Consider the following 22,290-nt stretch of genomic DNA (forward strand, 5'->3'; position numbering starts at 1 on the left):
ATGTGCATATATAAAAGGATCCATCTAACAACAAAAATTGAAATGTAAGTGCATGATTGACCTAGAGACCAGAAATAAGCCTGAACTTAAGCAGATCTAGTGAAATCAGGAGTACTTATATTCATAAAACTAAGTTTGCACCTCTATTTTGCAAGAAACAGTGAACAGCTAAGGTAATACATAGGCATATATATTACTATATGAATTTTACAATCACAAAAGCCTACTTTTGCAAGATAATCTGTGGAAAACCAAGCAAATTAAAATATAAGGCCACTTAGTATGTTTTTAGGTAATTGTGTATGAGAGTGCATCAAAATAAAAAGCAAATAATTATACAGCAAGAATTTACCAGTATAGATTTTTATTTCTTTTCAAAATAACGGGGTTTGAGGTTTATATTACTGCAATAGTTTCTTAAAGCAGATGTACACTTTGTTTAGAACTTCTACTAAGTGCTGTTCTTGATCTCTCAAAATGTGTGACAGAATACAAGAAAATACAAAATTGGGTTAGCAAAATACAATAATGTAGTTTTACGGGAGAGACACACATACTATGTTATTTTAACTAAGTCTATCAGATAAACATGCTGTAACAGCTCTCCACTTAGTAGCATGTGTCTATAAACTTAATCTGCAACCTGAACCCCAGGAAAAAATTCACTACTGATCAATCCAAGGCTAGTAGGTGCAAGGAAAAAAAATCCGTCTCAAGCTGTTTCTGCATTGAAAAAAATAATCTTCCCTTTTTCCATAAAGTATTCACTTTCATTTTTAATAGATCACTATGTATCGTTAAATCACTATATAACTTTCCCATACTATTCAAGATTCACATAAGTTTTCAGCCATAATGTAAGTTATTTTATATGCAAACAATTAAGTGTTTAATAAAAAAAAATATTTACTTTATTTATTGCATCTAATGGAAAAACCATTGATGGTTCTTAAAAAAAGTGAAATTACTGTCTGGCTAAGTGCCAAACAACCCCTTCTTCTGGCTTGCTTTTTCAAGAACTGATGAAAAAATCCTGGAGTTCGTTGTGATCTAGACAACCAAAGATGATTAGTCTTATGTGATCAGGATGCACAGTATTTGATTAAACCCATATACTTCACAAACGAGCTGTAAGGATTAAAAAATGTGGTTTGTTATTGTGTCCATTGCCAAAGGACAGCTCACAAGGTTTCCTCCTCACGTAAAAACTGGAACACAGCTGAGAAGTCTTTCAGGGCATAGCCTTTTGCACACATCATCCTGTAGATCTGATGTGCCTGGGATCCCAAAGGAACTGGTGTCTTTGTGTTGGTGGCAGAAATCTGGGCCAGGCCAAGATCCTGGGAGGAAGGAGGAAAGAGAGGATGAGGGTAGAGAGGAAGAAGGGAAGGAAAGAAAAGGAGAAAAGATCAAGAAAACAAACAAACAAACAAACAAAAACGACAAGGTTATACATAGCCACATATGTATTATAGGTTATTGAGAAGAGCAGTCCACTGCCAACAAGTACAATACCCCAGCCTGAAAATTTGAGTCCTGGCAGAAGGGAGCCTTGTTTGATTTTTCATTTTTAAACAGTAAACCAGGGTTATTCAACAGGAAGACACATAAACAAACGAAAACCCACAGCTCTGCAAGGCAAACAAAAAAATTTGGGACAGAGGGAATTTTAAGATTCTAGATCACCGACTGTGCAACCTGGTAGGAAGGCTCAGTCTTGTTTTCCCCACTTTATTATATCATCTCCATAAACAAGATTCCTCTGGCTATTCACTTAAGCATTTCACATCTGTTTTAATGGCATCATTTCCCTGTTTGGGTGAGAGGACATTTCTTTCTACAAACAGATTAAAAACAAAGCTTGAGGTAGTTGAATAACAACGAAATTGAAGCCACTTATATTACATAGATTTACTGTAATGTGACCGTACAATTAATAGAAAAATGATAGGCATAGGCCACTTTGTGAATATGAATGTTTTGCAGCCTAACTGGAAGGATTTATTAAAGAATACTCTAGGGGACTGTCCTGGGTCTGTTACAACCTGAGATTTTCTTTAATGACTGAAGATAAAGAGATACAGAGAATAAGTCAACTGCAATTTTAAATACTAAGTTTGGGGCAAAAAAGAAGGGGAGGTTACAAAGAAGGTGAATTTGAAACCTGTCCTCCAAGAGTACTTGGTCAACTGTATAGCTGTAATTTGAAATAAATAGGACAGAAATCAAAGGCAAGTATCTGGTATGATGACTAACTACAGCTAGTTAGAAATAACCAGCTTCATGCATGCTGGACAGAAATGATGAGCCAGGCTAGAAGATGTCTTGAATTCTAAGCTGAATCAGATATCAAGATCACCAAAGAAAGAACAGCTAACAAGGTCCTGGTTATATAACCAGATCTCTTTTCCAAGTATGAAAGCAATGCTTGCACACAAGGTTGCCTTTATAAGGTTTTGCTAGAGAAGAGAACTTGATTTTGAGGTCCACATTTGAAAAAAGCTGCGGAAGAATTCCAGTGTTACTAGTAAGTGCCTAGATTTGCTGTCCATCCAAGACTGTGTTTTTTAATAAAATTTGCAGTCTTTATTTTTTTCCTTTTCTTTTTAAAATAACAAATCTTTGATGCAGAAGAACTGAGAGACTGTAGTACTGCTGAGAGCACCTTTGGCTTCTCAAGGATGACTTACAAGACAGGTCTTTACTTTCTGTGCGTCTGTATTTGAATTAGCACAAGGAAATTCAAGATCTTACTCTGCTCTCTAAATGTCACTTCGATCTGTAAATCGGCTCTATAAAGGTCATTCTGATACAAATCAGAATTATAGTTACTTTTCCTATTACCCTTGAATGACTTCAAGATCTAGGAAAATGGGAAAAACACGCGTATCAGATGCCACAGGACCCAAAATATTCTTCATCTGCATCAGGGCAGATCACTCCTTTATGTCCAGCAATAACCGATGATCTAACAAATCTAAGAATAGTTACTTTAGCCTAACTTACAAAAAGATATTCTATGACATATTCCTAACCTCTCCTAATCCATCCTTGTGAAATCTGTTGCCACGTTGCTCATTTTATTCAAGACAGCTTAAATCATATAATGCAACAGTAGAATGGCAAAGGCATCCAACTCCAAACTAGTGAAGGTGCTTCGTTTTGGTAGCAGTGAGCTATTTTTCTCTGAAGGGTCCAGCACAGAAGCAATCCCTGAAAATTCTGAATAGACTGCCAGCACACGTACCATTTTATAAAGCAGGTGTGCTCACTTTTTTAATGAAACTCAGGCTCCAAGATGGTTGAAACATTAGACAGCATCTTAACGTTTATATAGACAAGGACTCCTGACTCCAAAGTGCAGGAAGGTCATGGTTTTGTTTTACTTAGTTATTTTAAAATCATTCTATAAATTATAGATTTGAAGGAAAAAAAAAAAACAAAAAAAAAAACTATAAGTAAAACTTATCTTTAACTTCAAGTTGTGAAGTATTTTGCACCTTTTCTCATGAAGCTGGAGACTTCTTGAGTGAACTGATACAAAACAGCTCTGAAAGAGAGTTGCCTTCTGCTGAACTTTTTGGAGAAGTAAAAATCAGAGAGCATAGTTTATGGCTCATTTCATACTCTTTGGAACTGATATAATCTTCCAGATGTCTCACTGTACCAACTATTCTGTTCTCCTTTTCTCAGCTTGGAATAGGGAAACAGATTCTCTTTCAGGAAACAGTTGCCAAAATATTTTTAAAAAATGCCAAAAAATGATCATGGTAAAAATACATGGATCCTTAGACTTATTTTGCAGTTGACGTAACTGAAACTCTGCCATTCGGAACAAAGCTTGAAGGCAGTCTTGTCATCAGTCAAGAATACCATGATATAAATCTCACTCTTCTCAAGATTCAAGACATTTAATCAGTAACTATGCTGTGAATATAGTTGTTTTTTTGACTCTTTTAAGTGGCAAAAGCATGCTTTGTACTTCCCACAAAAAAGTCCCCAACCCAAATAACCCACAAACTACATGATCTGTCACATACCAGGATGAAAGGGATTGTAGGAAAAGTAAGGAGGAATGTCTTAAAAAGGTCACCACTGCAAAACATAATACCCCAAACATGATCAGCTTTGTCTTGACTCCTTACTCATTCAAGTAATCTTCCATCTATACTGAAAAACATGGCATTGTTGAAGAGGCATGAGAGGAATTTATTGTCTTCTTATTGAGGATTTCAGCCTGAAGAAGGCAATCTTTAGGCTGCTTAGCAGGCAGGATGGGCAGGAAAGGCATAGTCAGAAGAGGTCAACAGCGATTATAAAATCTCTGAGGAACAATCCTCTTAGGTATCGATGATAATTTATAACCCAAAGCTGGCAGTTTCAACGGACACAAGCCAAGCTGCTATTACTCCTACAGCAGGAAACTTCCTGAGGAGATGAAGGTCCCTCTTAGAAGTGGAAAAATCACTTTTACAGAGAAAGTTAATGGGAGGGAAGAAGGGAGAGGAATATGTGCCTCCATCCCATTTATATTTTGAGGTTATTCTGGACGAGACTAACAGGTCTGAATCACAAGAGAAGAGTTTACAGTGTGAAGCAGGGCACAATAGGCTGAACATACTCTGAAAATGGCAGATGATGAAAACAAGAGCTTTGAGGCAGGGCCAAGACCAGGTTTCTTATCTATAATTGATAACCCTGCCAAACTCCAAACAGTAACCTGAAGCATTTTATAAATTAGTAATTTAAATAATGCTTTCTTGTCCCCTATGTCCAATGACATGAACATGATGTAAATACTGCTGTTTTCCAATATTTTAACACATACCTCAAAGGGATGAAAGCTCCTGGCTGTTAGTGCGTAAGTGTAAAATGCTGAAGGCCAACCACTGAGGGATTTTGAGCTGCACAGTATTAGTGAAATTTTTTGGTGCTGCCACACACCAAAACACATAGGACACTTGGATTGACAGAATTTGGCTAATTCCACTGAAGTTAGGGCAAACACACTAACATAAATCAACTGCATAACTACAGGAGCAATCGTTTTCTATCAGTAGGCAGGCATTACATACAGGAAATGCAGCACTGTGGAGATTTGCATGGCAATATCTGTTTTATAGCCACCTCTTAGAACAGCGTTTTAGTTTTAAGTGCTTAATCCATTCACACAGTACATGGATAAGCTGAAAATGGCCAGAATGCCTAACCAGTTGGGAGCACTCACAAACTGGTAACCATGAAACTTGTCCTGTGCGAATTCAAATTCCTCCCTCAGAATAGTATCCCCATGAAACCAATCTTCAGAGTGTGAAATGGTTTCCTGCACTTATATGCTTACATAATAGATCTCTTCCAGGACTGTTTTTGTAATTTACCTTAGGCAACCACTGTGCTAAAAGCAGAAGCAGTTCAAAAGTCAGAGCCTAACAGCTCTTTCTTCCAACTACGTGTCCTCATCAGTAGGATGCATAGTCCTGACCTCCTTGCCTACTTTCCTCTGGCCTCTAAGAATTTTGCTTTCCTGACCACAGAGTGACTCAGGACAGTGCTTTTCCTAGAACAGCCAAGAGTGTGGCAGTGAGTGTATCCTCCTGGGATGGGACTGCTGTAAATTACAACTTCCTTGTGCTGAGAAGGACCTAAACCCCAGATCTCTCACTCTGTAGAAAAGTAATTTAGATTGCTAGGTTATTACTTGCACGAAAGCACTACTTCTTCCAACACCACCACCAATTCAAGAGAGGTCAGAGCACGGTGTGTGAGCACCTGCAGAAAATCATAGTCTGCAGAGGGTTGGGGTTGAAACCTGTCTGCCTTCTCCATTCTACATGACCTTAAGCAAAAAGACAAACACTTAAGCAGTTGGCTCAGCAAGGAAGAGGATGCTAGAGGGGACGTCTGGTGGCACAGCTTAAGGTATCTGGAAGAGATTGGGCCAAAAGACTTGGACAGTTATGCCATCACTGGCACATAATCAGATCAGCAGGATTTTCCTGAACTGGTAGCTTGAGCTTAGGCTCCTAAGTTCTAGAGAAGTCATGTGAGAGCCACCTAAATGGCTTTCTGAATGCTGCCTTATACTCACGTCCATCAGGAGTCCTCAGACAAGTTAGAACTCAAGCAGACAGTGCATACAAACTCACTGAGTGGCTTTGCAGTAATAGCGGCTAGGAAGAGACTGGAGGTTAAAGAAAAAACCCTACGCTATTCATTAATTCAGAACTACAATAAAAGGTTGGGTTCCCTTCTATTTACACACACACATTTCCCTGTAATTATTACTTTTCACTAAGAAGAACGTTTGCTAGAAGCCCAGAGAGAAGCAACTGTGCCTTTACATGCCAGTATTACGTACCTTAGCCATGAGTGTTGTTCCAAAGCCGCCTTGATAATTATTAGCAGACGGTACTCCTTCCATCACTCCAGGAACAGGGTTGTATGTATCGCTTGACCAACAGCGACCTGAGCTCATATTTAGGATTTTGGCCAGCAGCTTTGGGTCAAGCCCTAATCTGTCAAAGGTCAAGGAAGAGAAGTGTTAATGTCAAAATGTGCAAGACATGGGTGACTTGTTTTATATCTTAGGACCCTACCATCATTTCTCTCCCTTTATTATAAGCCATGAAAAATGACACAGTATTGATATTGGGGGTAGGGATGTTGTATCTTAAATTAAAGAGCATCAATCCACCATTTAAGCAGTAGGCTTTCAAAGCTTTTTTCCTTTTGCACTAAGCAAAGCCCCTTCACCTAGCAATTCTGAAAGTGCAAGTGAAATAAAGGTCCTCTCAGAAGTGCAGTTCACCTGTATTTCAATTACAATAAGGCATTCTCTGTGCTGCTAGCTACTAGGTCACATATCTGTTCTTCGTAGCAAAATTATATTCTCTAAAGCTGAACAAAGCAAAGGATTCACAAGCAAGTGAGGCAGTGTTAAAATATTTTTACAGTATGTTTATACATGCACACTAATGTATTTTCATGCAAGCAAGATGACACCAATGATCCTGATCTAAAAAGAAAAAAAGATACCACACCTGCTAATGTTTCTGAAAAAATATTACTACTTTACACATCTGTATGCTCTTTGCTTTGTTATTACTAAATCTTCATTATATACGCTTGCTTCTGAGGCACAGACATATGTTATCTATTCACAAATATACATTATAGTTCTGGGTCAAGTGTTGATAAGGTTACTGATCCTGATAAAACAAAGCTTGTCCAAGTAGAAACACCATTTGTTCTATCACAGAGCTGATGGCATAAGCTGCTGTTCAATAAAAACCCTGAAGGTATTTTAACATTACAATTAACCATCTTCGGTATTTGTATTTTTGGGGGGTGGAAGGGATCATGGAATTTGGGTTTATGCTTTGGAATTTGTATTTATGCTGATATCAAGCTATAAATATAATTTTACACCAAAATAATTTATAGAAACAAAGCATTTACCAACAATTATACCTACAATTTTATTTTACACCATTTGTGTTTATACCAGCATGTACAGCAACAATGACAAGCAGCAGTCTATCTGGCCCTGTACAAATGTTCAGCTACAGTCATACAAAAATAATTAAATAAATAAATCAAAATAACTATCTTCAGTAACTATCTTCAGAAACAATCAAAGAGGAGAAAAGGACATTTTAAAATGGATATATCACAACCTACTTCGGCATGGATAAGCAAGCAAGTTAACGATAAAACACCTTTTCCACACAGTTCCAGTGGAGCTTTAACCTACACAGAAGTCAAGACTCTTTATGTTAACTTTTAGCACATACTTTTTGCAGATCTCCAGAGCCATGGGGATCTTAACATGGCTTCCAGGCTTTGTAGAGCCCAAGGTTAATTTCTAGGTGATTAAAGCTCATTACCAATGGAATAGTTGCTAAATTATATATCTATTTATTCTGATAGGCATTTAAGGCTTGAAAAATCTATGTCAAATAATTGCCAAAGCAAGATCACTTTCTGTACTGCAAAGTTACGTGTTTAGCATTACTGCTGTACAGTCTTTTTTTTATGACTTGCTGCACCAGCCCCTGTAATTCAATGGGAAGTCCCCTGCTGGCCTGAATGGGATCACACTTTATTCTCTTCCTCCATTTTGAACCCTCTGACTCAAATGAATGTTTTCAATTGCCATTTTTTTTTTAAAAACAAAACAAAACAAAACATCTTCCAGCACCAATATGTCTTCACAGTATTTTAGTTGTACTTATATCCTGCAAAATGCATCAAAATCTTCATCAAGAACCTCTTGGAATAAATGCTCTAATTGTTGTCACCCCCCCCCAAAACAAAACAAAACAAAACAAAAACAACCCCAAACGCATTGGGAACAGACAATGCCTGAGCTTTCAAGTACAAAGAAGTTGATTTTTTTGGTTTAAACAAATCTCTTGGCTTGTTTGCTTCCTTATTGTTGTTACATCCCGATCAGTATTTTTAGCAATCTAGCTACATGCAGAGGTCCGTAATTACAGCTGCAAGACGGAGAGCTTATTATTTCAAGATGCATATAGCCCTCCAGAAGAATGCTCTCCTCACAGTATTCCAGCTACCTCTCTGTAAAAATACACTTAAAAAGATATATATATGTTTGTTAAATACGTAAAATATTGTCTGCACTAGATCTGGCATATTTTTGCTCTAGCAAAAGAAAAAGATAGTGTCAGTTTAAATCCCTGCTTCTTCAAACTTCGTTGCTCTTAAAACACCACACAGATTCTCTTCAGGAGACCTGAGCCTATTTTTTTTTCCCCTCCTTTGCAGCAAGTGTATCATTAATAAGAGCAAGTTAGAAGTGCTTTGCATTTCATCTTTCTGAGGATTCATCCACTGGTGCATATATAACTGACAGTTAAAATTAGACATATATTAAAATCAGTTACTGAAGAAGTCCTCTGTCTTCCACTGTGCCCAAAGCTTGTAATGGTCTGAAACCGGCTAGAATATACAGTAATTGTCATTCAGTGAGAGTCTATCCTAGAAAGTCATGCTTCAGTGGAGAAGACTGAGTTTCCATTTGAAATCAACAAATTAATCCAAGACAGGTATCTGAAAGGGCAAGTTTAATAGGAAGCAGCTACTGGGCTCTCAACCATGATAAAATGTTATTGCTGTTTCCCTGTAAATTGGCTGGGAACATATGATACTCTCTGCATAAGAGCTCCATTGCTGTTCGGGAGATATACTGCTCAAGCTATCAAAATGATGACAGTCTGCCAGTCCCCATAACAACTTGCCATTGGACGTGGCAAGAGCTTGTGCATGCGCATGTGAATTTACAATTACCAAAATGTTCTTCTCCCTTATAAGCAGAATAGAAGTCCATGCATTAACTGTACTTGTAATAGAGCACAAAAACAATTCCTTGCCTTGAATTATTTTTTCTTCAATAACATTCATAATGAACTGAACAGCAGAAACGAAGCAGTGGGCACACATACACACACACAAAAAAAGGTGAAAATAGGATCCATCCCTTTGAACCACTTCTCAAAACTCAAGTTTTGCTGAGCTTTAATAAAATAATGTACTGAAATTTTCACACACTCCTCCTCCAAGAGCTCAGTCTGGAAAAGAGATAAAAATTCTAATGGCATTTTGGAAAAAAAAAAAAAAAAAAAAAAAAAAAGATACCTCCTGGTCTCATTTTGGGGTGTAACAACCAAAGTAGCTGAACTGTTGAGTTTCCCATCTTGAGGTGTTTCTGATAAATACCACATGAAGATGCAAATATTAAAGCAGAACCCTAAGACCCTTCTACCACAGCTAAAAATTATTTTGCCCGTGTCATGCTAAACAAGATACGTGCTTTCAAGTGTCATTAGAAACCTGAGCAAGACTTGGCTGTAGCCCCATGTGGAATAGAGCAGAGCCACAGTGCTCTTGGAGGGATTCTGTTTCAAGACATTCTTTCTAAAATTTTCAGTGGAGATGTGTTCAGGGCTATATGCCTCAGACTGCAGCACAGGCTCCTTTCTATACTGTCAACTCCCTTTTCTGCTCCTTTCTTCCATCTATAGCCCAGGGATGCTCACAGAAACCAGATCTAGAGACTGAAACTATGTATAGACTTGACATCAGAGGGTGAAGTCTTCCTACTTTATAGATCTAAAAAAAGCAAGCAGGCACAAAACTAATACGCAGTAAGATTACTTAGGAAAGAGCACTCTTTGCAGCTTTTGACACAAATCTGGGTGCTACCATAGTCCCTTCTAGTAGAGAAGACTTTTCTCTGCTGTTAGAAGCCCACAAGTGATTTTTGCAGCAAGGCTACTGCCAAAGACCACTTACTGCTGTCCTGGTCCTTTATATCCCAACCATATTAAACAATCTTGTACTGTCATGTGGCAGCACATGAAGCCCTTCTCTGCATCTCTAAAGGGACTGCAAGCTGCCTGACAGGCAGCAACTTCCATCTGACCCAAACATAAACTAGGTATCAGCAATAACTCATTTCCAAGCTTTATTTTGCTAGTATTAGACATTGTTACACTGGAACTGAAAGCTTGGTAAATTACTGACATGGAGATGATCAGCAAAAAGAAAAAGAAAAAATAGTCTCCGGCTGTGGACAGTATCAATTAATGTTTTTATTTCTTATTTGTGAAGTTCACATGTATTCTGTGTATTGGTCTGACACTACAGCATTTTGCAACATGTACGTTATCCATAAAACTAATAGCAGTAAAAGCTACTCAAGAGATTTTTTTTGTACCGTTCAGTTGCATTATGATGCTAGAAAGAACACACAAATGAAAATGTAAATTAATTTCCAGAATGTCTGCCACACCTTCAATAACTTTTAATGGCAACATTCATAAAGCATCAGGAAAGTAATGGGAAAACAAAATAAAACCATTTCAATAGTCAAAACTCAGACTGTATTTTTTTTTAATAGTTACAGAATCTAAACTAAAGCACTTCCAGTGAAAGTGGACATCTTCATTAGTAAATTAAGTAATTAGTAAATTAAGACATCTTAATTAGGTAATGAAGATGATATTAAAATAAAATAGAAAAGCAAGTAGAATATAAAAGAAATAACTACGTAGCAATATTGCCCGTTTTTCTGAGAGTTTATTGCAGAATTTTTATTCACTAATGCCAGTTTTCCTTCCTCCTCACAATAATCAGTTTGCTGAAGTTCAGAAAAATTCTACAATTTCAAATATAAATAAAACAATAGCAAATGTAATTTGAACACCTGAAATTAATAAAATGAAAATTTAGGCTGCATGGTTAATGAAAACAATAGAGAAGTGGTTTATTAACAGAATTAATGCCACACTGTTCTGAAGACTTAAGCACAGATATATATCGATTCCTGAAAGGCCCTGTGGTATGACTTTCTAGTTACATCTAGTTTAGTCAGCAATATTTTGAATAACTAATTATCCAAAGTCCCACAAATTCAAGATTTAAATGATACAGCAGGTAAATATAATGCATGACATGAAGGTATTTTATATTCTGTCTAAAAGTTAAGAACGTGTATAAGCTCCAGTATTTCTATTACAAGGTTTTTAGGTTTGCAGAGTCTTTTACCATTATTAGGTTAGAATTGGACTTTTTTTTTTTTTTTTTTTAACAGATAAGCATCAATCTAATAAACCAAGTTCCGCTTCTAAATCTCTCCGGACTGTGTAGTCAAATCATCCTCTCAGTTTTAGACTTGGAAAAACAAATCTAATTAATTCATTTAAAAGGGAAAACTTAACAATTAGAATTACAACTGTAACTTGCATGTTAGAAATTTGTAAACACCAGAAGTGGAAAGCGCTTATTCTACTTACATGCAGAAGTCATCTCCAGGATTTAATTCATAGCACATTAAAATTAATGCAAGGGTTCCAAATTACTTCACTTAAAATTATTGCCTGTATCTTAAACTTGATACAGTTTTTGACTAACAGATTCTATTCTTCATGTTATTCTGGATACAATCAGCAGGTTTCTTCTACAGTAAGTACAATTCCTTCTTGATTACCGTGATAGTAAGGTAGGAAAGTTAGTATCTTGTCACCTCCACATTTCTGATTTTTGGTCAGAAATGCTGAATACAAATTCAGCCAAAAATGATAAAATGAAAAATAAAAATTCCAAAACCTTAAAGCTAAAGTAGCTTCAGACATAAGTCATTCTGCATTCAGGGATTACATGCCCAGAATATTTGTGTTCCAAACCTCTTGATTTTATTTTTAACTATAATAATTCCTACAAACTTAAGACAAAAATTTAATGAAAAATCAGTTGTATATGCTTTATTAAGTGAAGCATGACTTAAAACAGAACCTGATGAAAGCTTTACACCATACTGGTTTGCAATACTTGTATACAATGCTACTGTTTTTATTATGGGTTGATACAGACGTGCTTCAGTATCTTACAGACTCTCAATTTTAAAATGTAAATGGTACAGGATATTGATAAACCAATTAGCACTGATGCAAAGCAAATTCCTCTTTTATCTCAATTACAACATGACAACTTAATAGGTCAAGATAGTCTAACATCTGAGACAAGGGCAATTCAATAAAACAACTGCATCTTGATATGGTAATTAAGAGGAAATGTGAATCCATTACACTGCCTCGTGTATGTGTGCACATGTAGGCGTTCTTTTTTTTATTATTTATTTAAGCATTTGATGCCCTCTTGCTGTTTTTATAGTATATCAAATCCACATGAGCACACAGTCTAAAGCTCAGTTGATAACTATCTACAATATCTGTAGTTTTAGCAGGCCAATTGTAAGGATGCAACTGTGCAGATGAATAATTCATGAAGAACACTTGAAAGATACACAATTGCAAGATAATCTCTTCAAACATAAGACTGCATATAAACTTACAAATGATTTAGATCTGGCTAAAAGAATTTATGAAGATTCAAATACTGTGATAGTGAACTGGTTCTTGCATGCCCTGTATTTGAAAAATCTTAAACACCAGAGCAAAATAAATAAGCTACTATTGGATAGGATATATTTTTTTTTAATACATTGCTGTACGAGCAGCAAGTCAAATGCACCGCCTGTTAAAAAAGAAATGGTGCTTTTAGCATGGAAAAGAGCATAGTGGAACATACTCCAGCTTTTCAACAAAGTAGTAGTTTTGGCAATTACATTAAACAACAATGACAAAGTCTGACAAAAATGTTATGTTCTTTTGTATGCTTTAATTTGATACATGCACCGTATTGGAAATTTTACTTTATTTTGGAACAATTTCCCAAAGATAAACAAACCAACAAGAGTATCATACTCAGAATACATTGTACATAAGCTTAGAATCCAATAGTTACCTCTGTATTACCTCTGCTTATATATATAATGTAAGACAAACATTATTGTACAGTGCGCTATAACAGAATAAACAAATTCTTATCTTCAGGTGCAGAATGGAATGATCTATACAGTCAATACAAGAGAATATTTCTGTTCTGAAGAGCCCTACCTTAGTTAAATAATATCTTTAGCACGTTAATGACTTTTATAAGAGAATTTCTGGGCAAAGTGTATCTATGCTGTCTAATCACCTTTGTCTCAGCAACAGTCAGCTGTAAAACACAAGATTGTGAACACAGAAAAAAATCCCTTCAATCCAGTATAAGAATCAAACAAACCTGATTCCAAGATTCATAGCCTCAGCAGTTCCAATCATACTGATGGCCAAAAGCATGTTGTTGCAGATCTTTGCAGCCTGAAAAAAAGGTAAACAGTCTATTAGTTCTTGCATTTTCTAACATAAACATGTTAAGTTTATGCATAGGTAAAATTAAGTAAACCTAAATTTAGAAGAAACAAAGTTAAAATCCATGTCCTCTAAGAAGTATAATTTAACAAAGCAATGTGAAAAAACACTGGGTCAGATGTTTTGGCACTAAGCTACACAACATACTAGAGAACAGTGCCAAAAGATTATTTTATAAATATGTGGTTGAAGAATAAGGAAACGTGAGAAGATAATACATGCATTTAGTTCTGGAATAAAAAAGTGGATATCATTCAAGAAAAATAAAGCACCAAAAATAAAAGACTGAGATAACTATCAAGCCCTCAGCAAGCATTACCTGTCCAGTTCCAACCTCTCCACAATACACCACATTAGAACCCATGCATGTTAGCAATTCTTTGGCAGCATCAAATTCCTGTTCCACTCCGCCAACCATGAAAGTAAGGTTTCCAGCTCGAGCAGCTCCAACACCTGAATCAAGACAACATTGGATTTAATAGCAATATTTTTTTTCTTCACAAAAATCTTAACAACTTCATCTTATCAGGAAGGGTCTGATGATGCAAAATTTATGTGTTTAATACTTCCCTTATGATGAATCCCTCAGATGATGTAAAAGTAAGCCTATATCCTAAACACTTACAGGATCTTAATTCTCAAGCATTTGATGAAGATAAAGCCACCTTATGAAAGGCTGTATCTTCAGGAATACTGGCAGATAAACAATTCACAAGAATTACAGAAAAGTGGCTCTATAATTTCATATGAAGAAACAATCAACCCTTTCTGCAACCTTGAACTCCATAAAATTAATTGTATCTGAATAACTAAATAACATTTCTGTTTTGTCAAACTACTCTGAATATGTGAATATGACTATTCACAAACAATTGCTCAAAGTTAACTCCACTTTTATCAGCTTTTCCAAACCCCAGGCTAAGTTTTATCAGTGCTTGCTGATTTTTACATAACTGAACATCTAAAAGCCACAGACATGTAAAACAAAGTGTTTGCCTTCTGAATCTTTGCAGTTTGTTAAGTCTCTAATCTAAAGCAAAGTTCTACTTAATTTCAGAAATGTTTAGTTTTCTATGCATAAACTTAACACATATACAACTACATAAAGAGCTATGCAAAACCAATGTAAAGATGATTGACATTAGCACACATATGAACATATTATTCCCAGTTTTATTCTGAAAAGTCTATCATACCTTTACCATGGGTTGGGAAAAACATACCCCAAAACTGACCAACACAAAAACTTCCTCACTGTTTTTCACTTCAGCAAAAGGTATAGACAATATGAATTCTCTGTGTTATGCATCAAACTTTGACCTATTAAAACGTACTGCTGCAGAGAATGGCCCGTTTTCAAACAAAACATGCTCCACTAGTTACAGTGGTCCTTCACATGATGCCCAGGTGAAATGGTTTGTTCTTCTGTATGGAGTGGACCATTCTGCTTCTACAGTAATGGAAACTGCTCTCCAGCTATGATTCACACTTCTTTTTCGGCAACTATCTACTATAATAACCATTAATAGCTGTTTATATAGAAATAGTTTCCAGGGTGTAACTGGAAGAACCTTCACTGAGCTAGATGTTGTGTAGTGACAAATGAAAACGCACTCCTAAAATGGGATTTCACAAGTTTTCATTTGTACCTGTTACCTCCTGCCCTGTCACTGGGTACCACTGAGAAAAGTTTGGCTCCCTCCCTCCCATCAAATACTTCTAAATGTGGATGAGATCCCCGAGCCTTCTCCTCTCGCTGCTAAACAGTGAGCAGTGGTTGAGAGAACTGACACAAGGAAGATGCTCCAGTCCCTTCATTTTCTTGTAGCGGGGAGTCCAGAACGGGAACATCCAGAACAACTCAGGCAGACGCAAGCTTTAACCAAATCCGTCCATACATGCCCAACACTCATTGCTGCTCCTAGAACAACACTTGTAATATATACAGTGGTGGAGGCCTTTCTGTTCTGGTTAAGAAACACCCTATTTGTAGCCAATCCTTAACCTCACTTGAACAACTCCTCTCCAGCCAACGCATGTGGCAAAACCCAGGAACTGAAGGAAGAGCAAAACCTAGACTTTGAGCTAACACAAACACGTCATTGTCATCTTGTTGGCTACCAATTTACTACATACATGACCGCAAAGATTGCTACGTTAATAAACACAATGATTTTCATTCCGTTCCTCCAGCTATTTTTATTCAAACCACATAATGGCCTTTACCACTAATCCTGTGATCTGACCTGCAGCAAATTAAGTAGACAATTTAAGTCAAAGCTTACAAACAAAATCCAGTACTATCCATCATAGGTCAATAGCCTTGTATCTAGATTACAGACTGCTAAATAGCTTCAGAGAGTCATTTATTAGAGCAAAATTAATGCTGACAATAGTTTTCAGCTGGTTAATCTTCTGACAGCTGCACTCTCTCACTTGTTCAAACGCTTACATTTCAAGTAGAAAAAATAAATTAGCTAACTAGAAAAAAAGAGCAATTTGTTGTATAATGCAGAAGGCTTGGAAAATTCTGTTTTTAAAAACAAAAACCTGTTTACTTTGTGCTAAATTTTATCATCCAGGATCCTTGCCAACTATCAGCTATTTTATCAAAATTAAACAAGCAACGCTGCAAATCTTCTACACTGGCAATTTCTGGAAGTTTTGGCAGAGAGTCTAGGCATACAAGAACTGTAACTTCAGCTAAAAATAGAAATCAAAAGTCATTAGAAAAGAATGCAAAGCTTTATTTCAGAAATCACCAATTCCACACCAACAACACAGGCCAGTAAAGTATTATCAGCTTCTAACATTAAAGAGAGCAAGGGAGAAAGCAAAGCAGCTCAATGAAATCATAAAGCTAATGATTATTTTTCATCTTTTGGCTTTTGAAAGATTGTTCACTACCTAAAATAGTGCTATATATACACCACTGCTGATTAGGGTCATAAGTCCATAAAGCCTTCAGAATCTATTTGCTCTTTCTAAAATACAGAAAGCTTCTCATCGTCAGGAAACAGTTCCGGAGACACTGCATTTGTGAGCAGCACACATTTAAGATCTTTCCTGCAAAGCAAGACTGCTGGAGCCCATGGCTGCAGTCCTATGCTTGGCTTCTCTAGGATGATCCCCCCAACCCATCTCTTCTTTAAAACATCCCGTCACTTCTGACCAAGTTACCCATGGGGCAAGGATGAGTTCAATCCATGGGATTCTCACTTCAGTTGCCATTGATTGCAATGAATGGACCTGAGGCAGAGCAGTTCCCAAGTTCAAACCTTTAGACAAAAATGTGAATGGAGCCCTCATACAACAGCAGCAACTGGTTGCGGCTGTCCTGGGATAGTCTGGATTTGGATGACCTCAAGTTTCAGGTTCCCAGCCAGGCAGCCTAGTTCAGTAGCCACCCTACCCTTCCATATCTGGTTTTCCTTGCTTAGTACAACTCCGACAACATTTAACACCTTGAAAAAAGTCTTGCAGTTTGCAACTGATGTTTCCATCTCCAAAAACTAAGGTCGTACCTCTAGAGCTGCATCAGTAAAAGCAGTTTGGCTAAATGCAGCTGATTACTAAGAATACAAATTGCTAGAAAAAAAGATGTTAATATAAAGATGTTATATAAAAATTATCTGCTTTCAGTTTCAGTTGTATTACATTTCTGTAAGAACAGCAGGGTGGAGATCACTTAAAAAAAAGAAAAGTGATACTGTACGGCTACTCATTGGAGCACCATTAGTTACACTGCTGAAAACACAGAGCACCCTATGCCAAAAATATTTAAATCACTGTTGTGTTGCATCTGCACATAACATTTTTTGTTGCTGACAAAGTTGAGAACAAAAAACTAAAACTAAATGCTACTCCAAAGGACAGGCTAAAGATGAGGGCTATAACATCAAAAAGCTTAGATGGCAAACATCCATTTTATCATTGATCTATTCAACACCTAGTCTACTGAGCAAGGCAGAATTTCAGCAACTAGTTTATGATCTAAAAAGGATGTAAAAATAAACAAGAAAAATACTGTTAGAGTTTTAATCCTCTCTTCTGTTTTACAATGTTGTACTTTCACACATAAGAACCGAAGCTTTGCCTGTTACGTTTTGGGAAGTGCAAGGAAACACTGGTCCCTTATTCCAATATTTTTGCAAAAATACAACTTAAGTGACTATGGTATCTTCAAACAAGCAGTTTCTTGTCATGTTTGCTCTCCTTCAGATAGGTTGAGCTTGAGAGCCTGCATCTGTGTAGCTTGTGTGTGTGCATGATTATAAGCTCTAAGCAATTCCTTTTAAGTACCTGCCAGCTTGCATGAAATACTTTGTCTTTTGCGACTCACCAAAAGTTAAACCAAGATACACAAGGAAAGATTAGCTGTAAAGGTTACTATTGTTTTGCTACGTATATAAATCCAAAACCAATTAAAAGGCACGTATAGGCAACATCGTCTACAAATCCCTACTGGAAATGAAAGCAGGATATTTAAAATGATACCATAAATTTTAAAATAGCCACAAGGAAGCTAGTTATTTTTATAAAATACAAATAGGGTATCATTTTCTTCTAGTTGCTTCACAGACAAAGTCTGACATCCTCAATCTATTTCTAGGGAACGAGTAAACAGACCAGTCTCAGAAAATTAAAAAAAAAAACAAAAACCACAAAACACCACTCAAAGGGATTGGGCTTCTCCCTATTATAAAAACCAGCATCAAAGGTAGAGCTATGAAGCTATTCTACTGCTGTATAGCCAAAACACAGTAAATCACTTAATTTGCTCAAAAGAACTTAAATGTTTTAACCAGTCTGCCATCAACGCAGATAAAGAAGAGGGCCGATGGGACTGGGCTGCGATGTGAGCCGTCTTTAAAATGCAATTGTTCTAATCATTTTCTACAGATGCAGCCTCACAAGGGGCTGCTGTCACAGGGACCATTTACGACTTGTTATGGTGTCTCTATTGTTTACCAGCGACATTCGCTAAAAAGGCGACAGCTGGGACAGAAAGCTGCTACTCAACGAACAATATAATCCCGTGAAAGTAATCAACAAATTTAAGGGTGTTAATTAACTTTACACTTTATCATGTTCAATTAGTTGTCCTTTCTCGAAAAGATTGCCGTGCACAATCGGTTTAGAGCGTGCCATGTTTGATTTGTAAGTGATCACTGTTTCTGTTTCAAAGTCCATGTCAGATGTCCTCTTGGGTTTTGGTGACACAGATGAATGGCTCTGCACATGTTAGGGGTGATCTGGTTTAACATAAACCAGCACAACGTAACCCCTTGTTAACGCAGCGCTGGCCTTGCCGGCACAGGAGCGCCCACGCTCACGGCCGCACGCCGTACATGCGTGAGCCCCTTCCAGCAGGGCCGCAGACAACAATCCCAACTTTGGTTTTTGCTGAAACACAAAGACACAAATAAACGGGCAATTTTTCATCATTATATCTCAAAGCAAGACTTGTCTTTTAGGGGCACGCTTGGGATCATTTCTTCCCAGCAAGATCCCGAGCTCCGCCGCATTATGCGCCGTGCACAAGCACGTTTGCACATTTTACATAATGCACGCTGCCTTTTAATGGCAGCTGAGCAAATGCCGGGGAGATGGGCTAAGTTCTAGTGGGTATCAAATTCTGCGCTGACTTTTAAATGTCTGTGCTGCATTTCTAATGGCAGACATTCTAGAAGAGAGTTAATTTAATTTATTATTAAAATTTGCCATTTTCCCTTTAGTGCACCCGTTCCTGCTTGCTAATGGGACAAGGCAAAGCTCATGATGAAGCGACAACGTACTTGGAAGTATGCCTTAATGAAAGTCATTGCTATTTCTCTCTTCTGATAAATCGAGCCTCGCATCACCATACCTCATAAACTACTGATGTTTGAACAAAAATGGAAATGGAGGTTCAGGTCAGTGCTTTGAAGATTTATACAACGAGTACGCAATATTACTCTAGGAAAAAAAACACACTTAAGGAAGTAGAAGCATCGCTCTTACAGCACAAACCAATTATCAAACGTGCAAAATTATGGCTGTGCGAAGAAAAAAAAACTAGTTGATTTTTATTCTGCAGCAACAGGCAAATTAAATACACATTATCATAATTATTTAAGCAGTTACGTTGTACAGAAAAAGCAAACTGCAAAAAAAAAAAATAAAAAAAAAAATCCACAAAACAAAACAAAATAAAAATGCAAAGAAAGCCCAATGGAAAAGTTGTTAACTCTGAAAGCTAATAATGGAGTAGGTTAAATATTTAAGAGGAAATTATAGACTATATCAGAAATAGCTGAAACCACAAAACAAAGCAGTAGAAAACATTAGTTTTCTGCTAGGAAGAAGATCTGCAGGGAGAAGGGAAGCGGTCGATAGATCCTTAAATTGGACGCAATAGCTGTTCTTCTATCCCAAGTTGGCAGCTGCTACATTTGCAGACCTGGTTCATTATTTACCCATAATGACCATCAAGCTCCAGTCAAAGTCAGATCACAACAACTGTCAGCAGCTCTTTTAATTAGCCTTGTTTGAATTCAGATAAATATCACAATGGCCCAGCTTCTGCTGAAAAAGCAACAGAAGACTGCAGAGAGTAAGCTGCTCTGACTTCTGAACAAACAGGATTGTGAAAAAGTCTGGGGAACAAAAGTTTTTTGTTTGTTTTTCAACTGAGGAAGGAATGGTGATGTGCACATTATTAATTTTCCCTCATGAGATATTCATATCTCGACCTACAGTTCCTGTTTATGGGCAAATTTCTGCATCTCAAATGCCAACTCAAAGCATTACCCCACAATCTATAAGGCAAACTTAAAGAAATGGTTTACAGGTACTAATTAAATCTCTAACCTCTGCGAAACCGTACGTTTTGAAAAACTGAATCAGAATTAAGGAATGCACATATTAACAGGATTATCCTCTCTCCTAATTTATCTCCTTCTGTTTGTTTATCCTCAGGGAACATAATCTTCTGTTGCATCAAGCCACTCTCATTCTCCCTGTGTCAGCAGCAGAATAATAATTCCCTCCTCCTCCTCCACCCCCGCCTCCCACAAGCACAGGCAAGACCGAGGAGTGGATCTGACTGTGTGCATCAGCATTAATGCTCCATGCAGCTATTTTCATAACAGTGGCGTAAATTGAAAGAAAGATGCAAGAGAGGTGTGCAATATGCTACCTGTTCTGGAGAGCCCAGCGTGACAGGCAGTAATTAAACAGATTTTCCCTCCTACAATAATACGAAGGCAGAAGATACGGACAGAGAATGCTTTAATACCCTTTCTTTAGCACTTCTGTTGGTGTTGTGGTTGAGTGTATTTTGCTAGCTGCTGTATGAAGACAAAAGCCAGCACCAAACTCTCCAGTCCTGCGTGGCAATCTGAGATGTGCTGCTGTACATGCAAGGATCCTCAGGGGCCTCAAGGAGAGCGTACTTAGGGATTTACATGAATCAAGAGGATACACGTATGTAAACAATAGGTACACTTGAGTTACAGTAGCACAGGATATCCCTTTTGGGCACACACTCAAAATTATTCAAACATCATCAGGAAGGTAGCAAAGAAGGAAGGGTAGAGAACTGATTAAACAAAAAAGGCAACGAGAGGCTCTATGCTTTTAAAGGAAGAAGAGTGCAATTCTATAGGGATTAGTACTTGAACTTGGCCGTGGACACCAGAATAAAAATCTTCAGTCTGATTTAGATGTACTATAGCAGGATGCCAAAACGCAGAAAACAATATGTCCTCTCAATAAATCATGAAAAACCAGAGTGGAAGCTATTGTTAAGATGGTTTAATATAAAGCAAATGCATCAGAAAAATTTATGAGATGATATTGAGTAGCAACTGACACCTCCAAAATGATTAGCCAAAGAAAATAAGTTGCAAAAGGCAAATGCACACAGAAGGCACTTTAACTTTTTTTTTAACAGAAGTACAAAGTGAAAGAAAGGCCTGAAGAGATCACTCTGTTGGCAGCACTGCTTTTAGTTCTGGTCATTGTAATGGCAAAGTGAAATATCAGAGTAGCAGGAAAGTCACCAAGGAAAAAGGTTAACAGCCTTGCAACAAGAAAGGAAATAAAATACAATTGATTAAATAAGTTGCTTATTTTTAATACCTCAAATACTGTATCAAATACATTTTTCATGCCAGTCATCTCTCCTATGCCCTCTCTTTAAACCCTACTCCACTATAAAAAGCCACAGACAACAGAAAAAGCCGTTCGGTGTTTTTGCTGGAGTACCAGATTTAGCTACTCCTTTATCCATCCCTAACATTTGTATATACATTATAAATGTCATTTGGGTCTGCAGGCTGATATAGAAATATTAAAACTTAACAACAACCGCAAGTATCTGCTGTCTTGGGCAGCAAAGGTAGCTGCACAGAGCTCAGCAGAATCGAAAAGTATTTCAGTTTTTATCCAAACATTAGCAGGAAGGCTGGTAGGTCAGTGCACGACTGAAGCAGTATATTCCAGGCATCCAATAAAGCACGGTTCCAAAGCA

At 37.1% G+C, this 22,290-nt stretch overlaps 1 protein-coding gene across 1 annotated transcript in view; it reads right to left on the reverse strand.

Moving 5' to 3' along the window:
• Positions 1-344: 344 nt before the first annotated feature.
• HIBADH (3-hydroxyisobutyrate dehydrogenase) overlaps positions 345-22,290 on the reverse strand; it is an 84,311-nt gene continuing 62,365 nt past the window's right edge. The window contains exons 5-8 of the mRNA XM_084507880.1: positions 14,095-14,228; positions 13,648-13,724; positions 6,359-6,515; positions 345-1,340 (exon numbers count right to left, since the gene is read on the reverse strand). Coding sequence (XP_084364006.1) covers positions 1,182-1,340; positions 6,359-6,515; positions 13,648-13,724; positions 14,095-14,228 — 527 coding nt within the window. The 3' untranslated portion in view covers positions 345-1,181. The remainder of the gene's footprint in view (positions 1,341-6,358; positions 6,516-13,647; positions 13,725-14,094; positions 14,229-22,290) is intronic.

Source organism: Aythya ferina, assembly GCF_964211825.1.
Source record: "Aythya ferina genome assembly, chromosome: 2".
Classification (NCBI taxonomy): domain Eukaryota; kingdom Metazoa; phylum Chordata; class Aves; order Anseriformes; family Anatidae; genus Aythya; species Aythya ferina.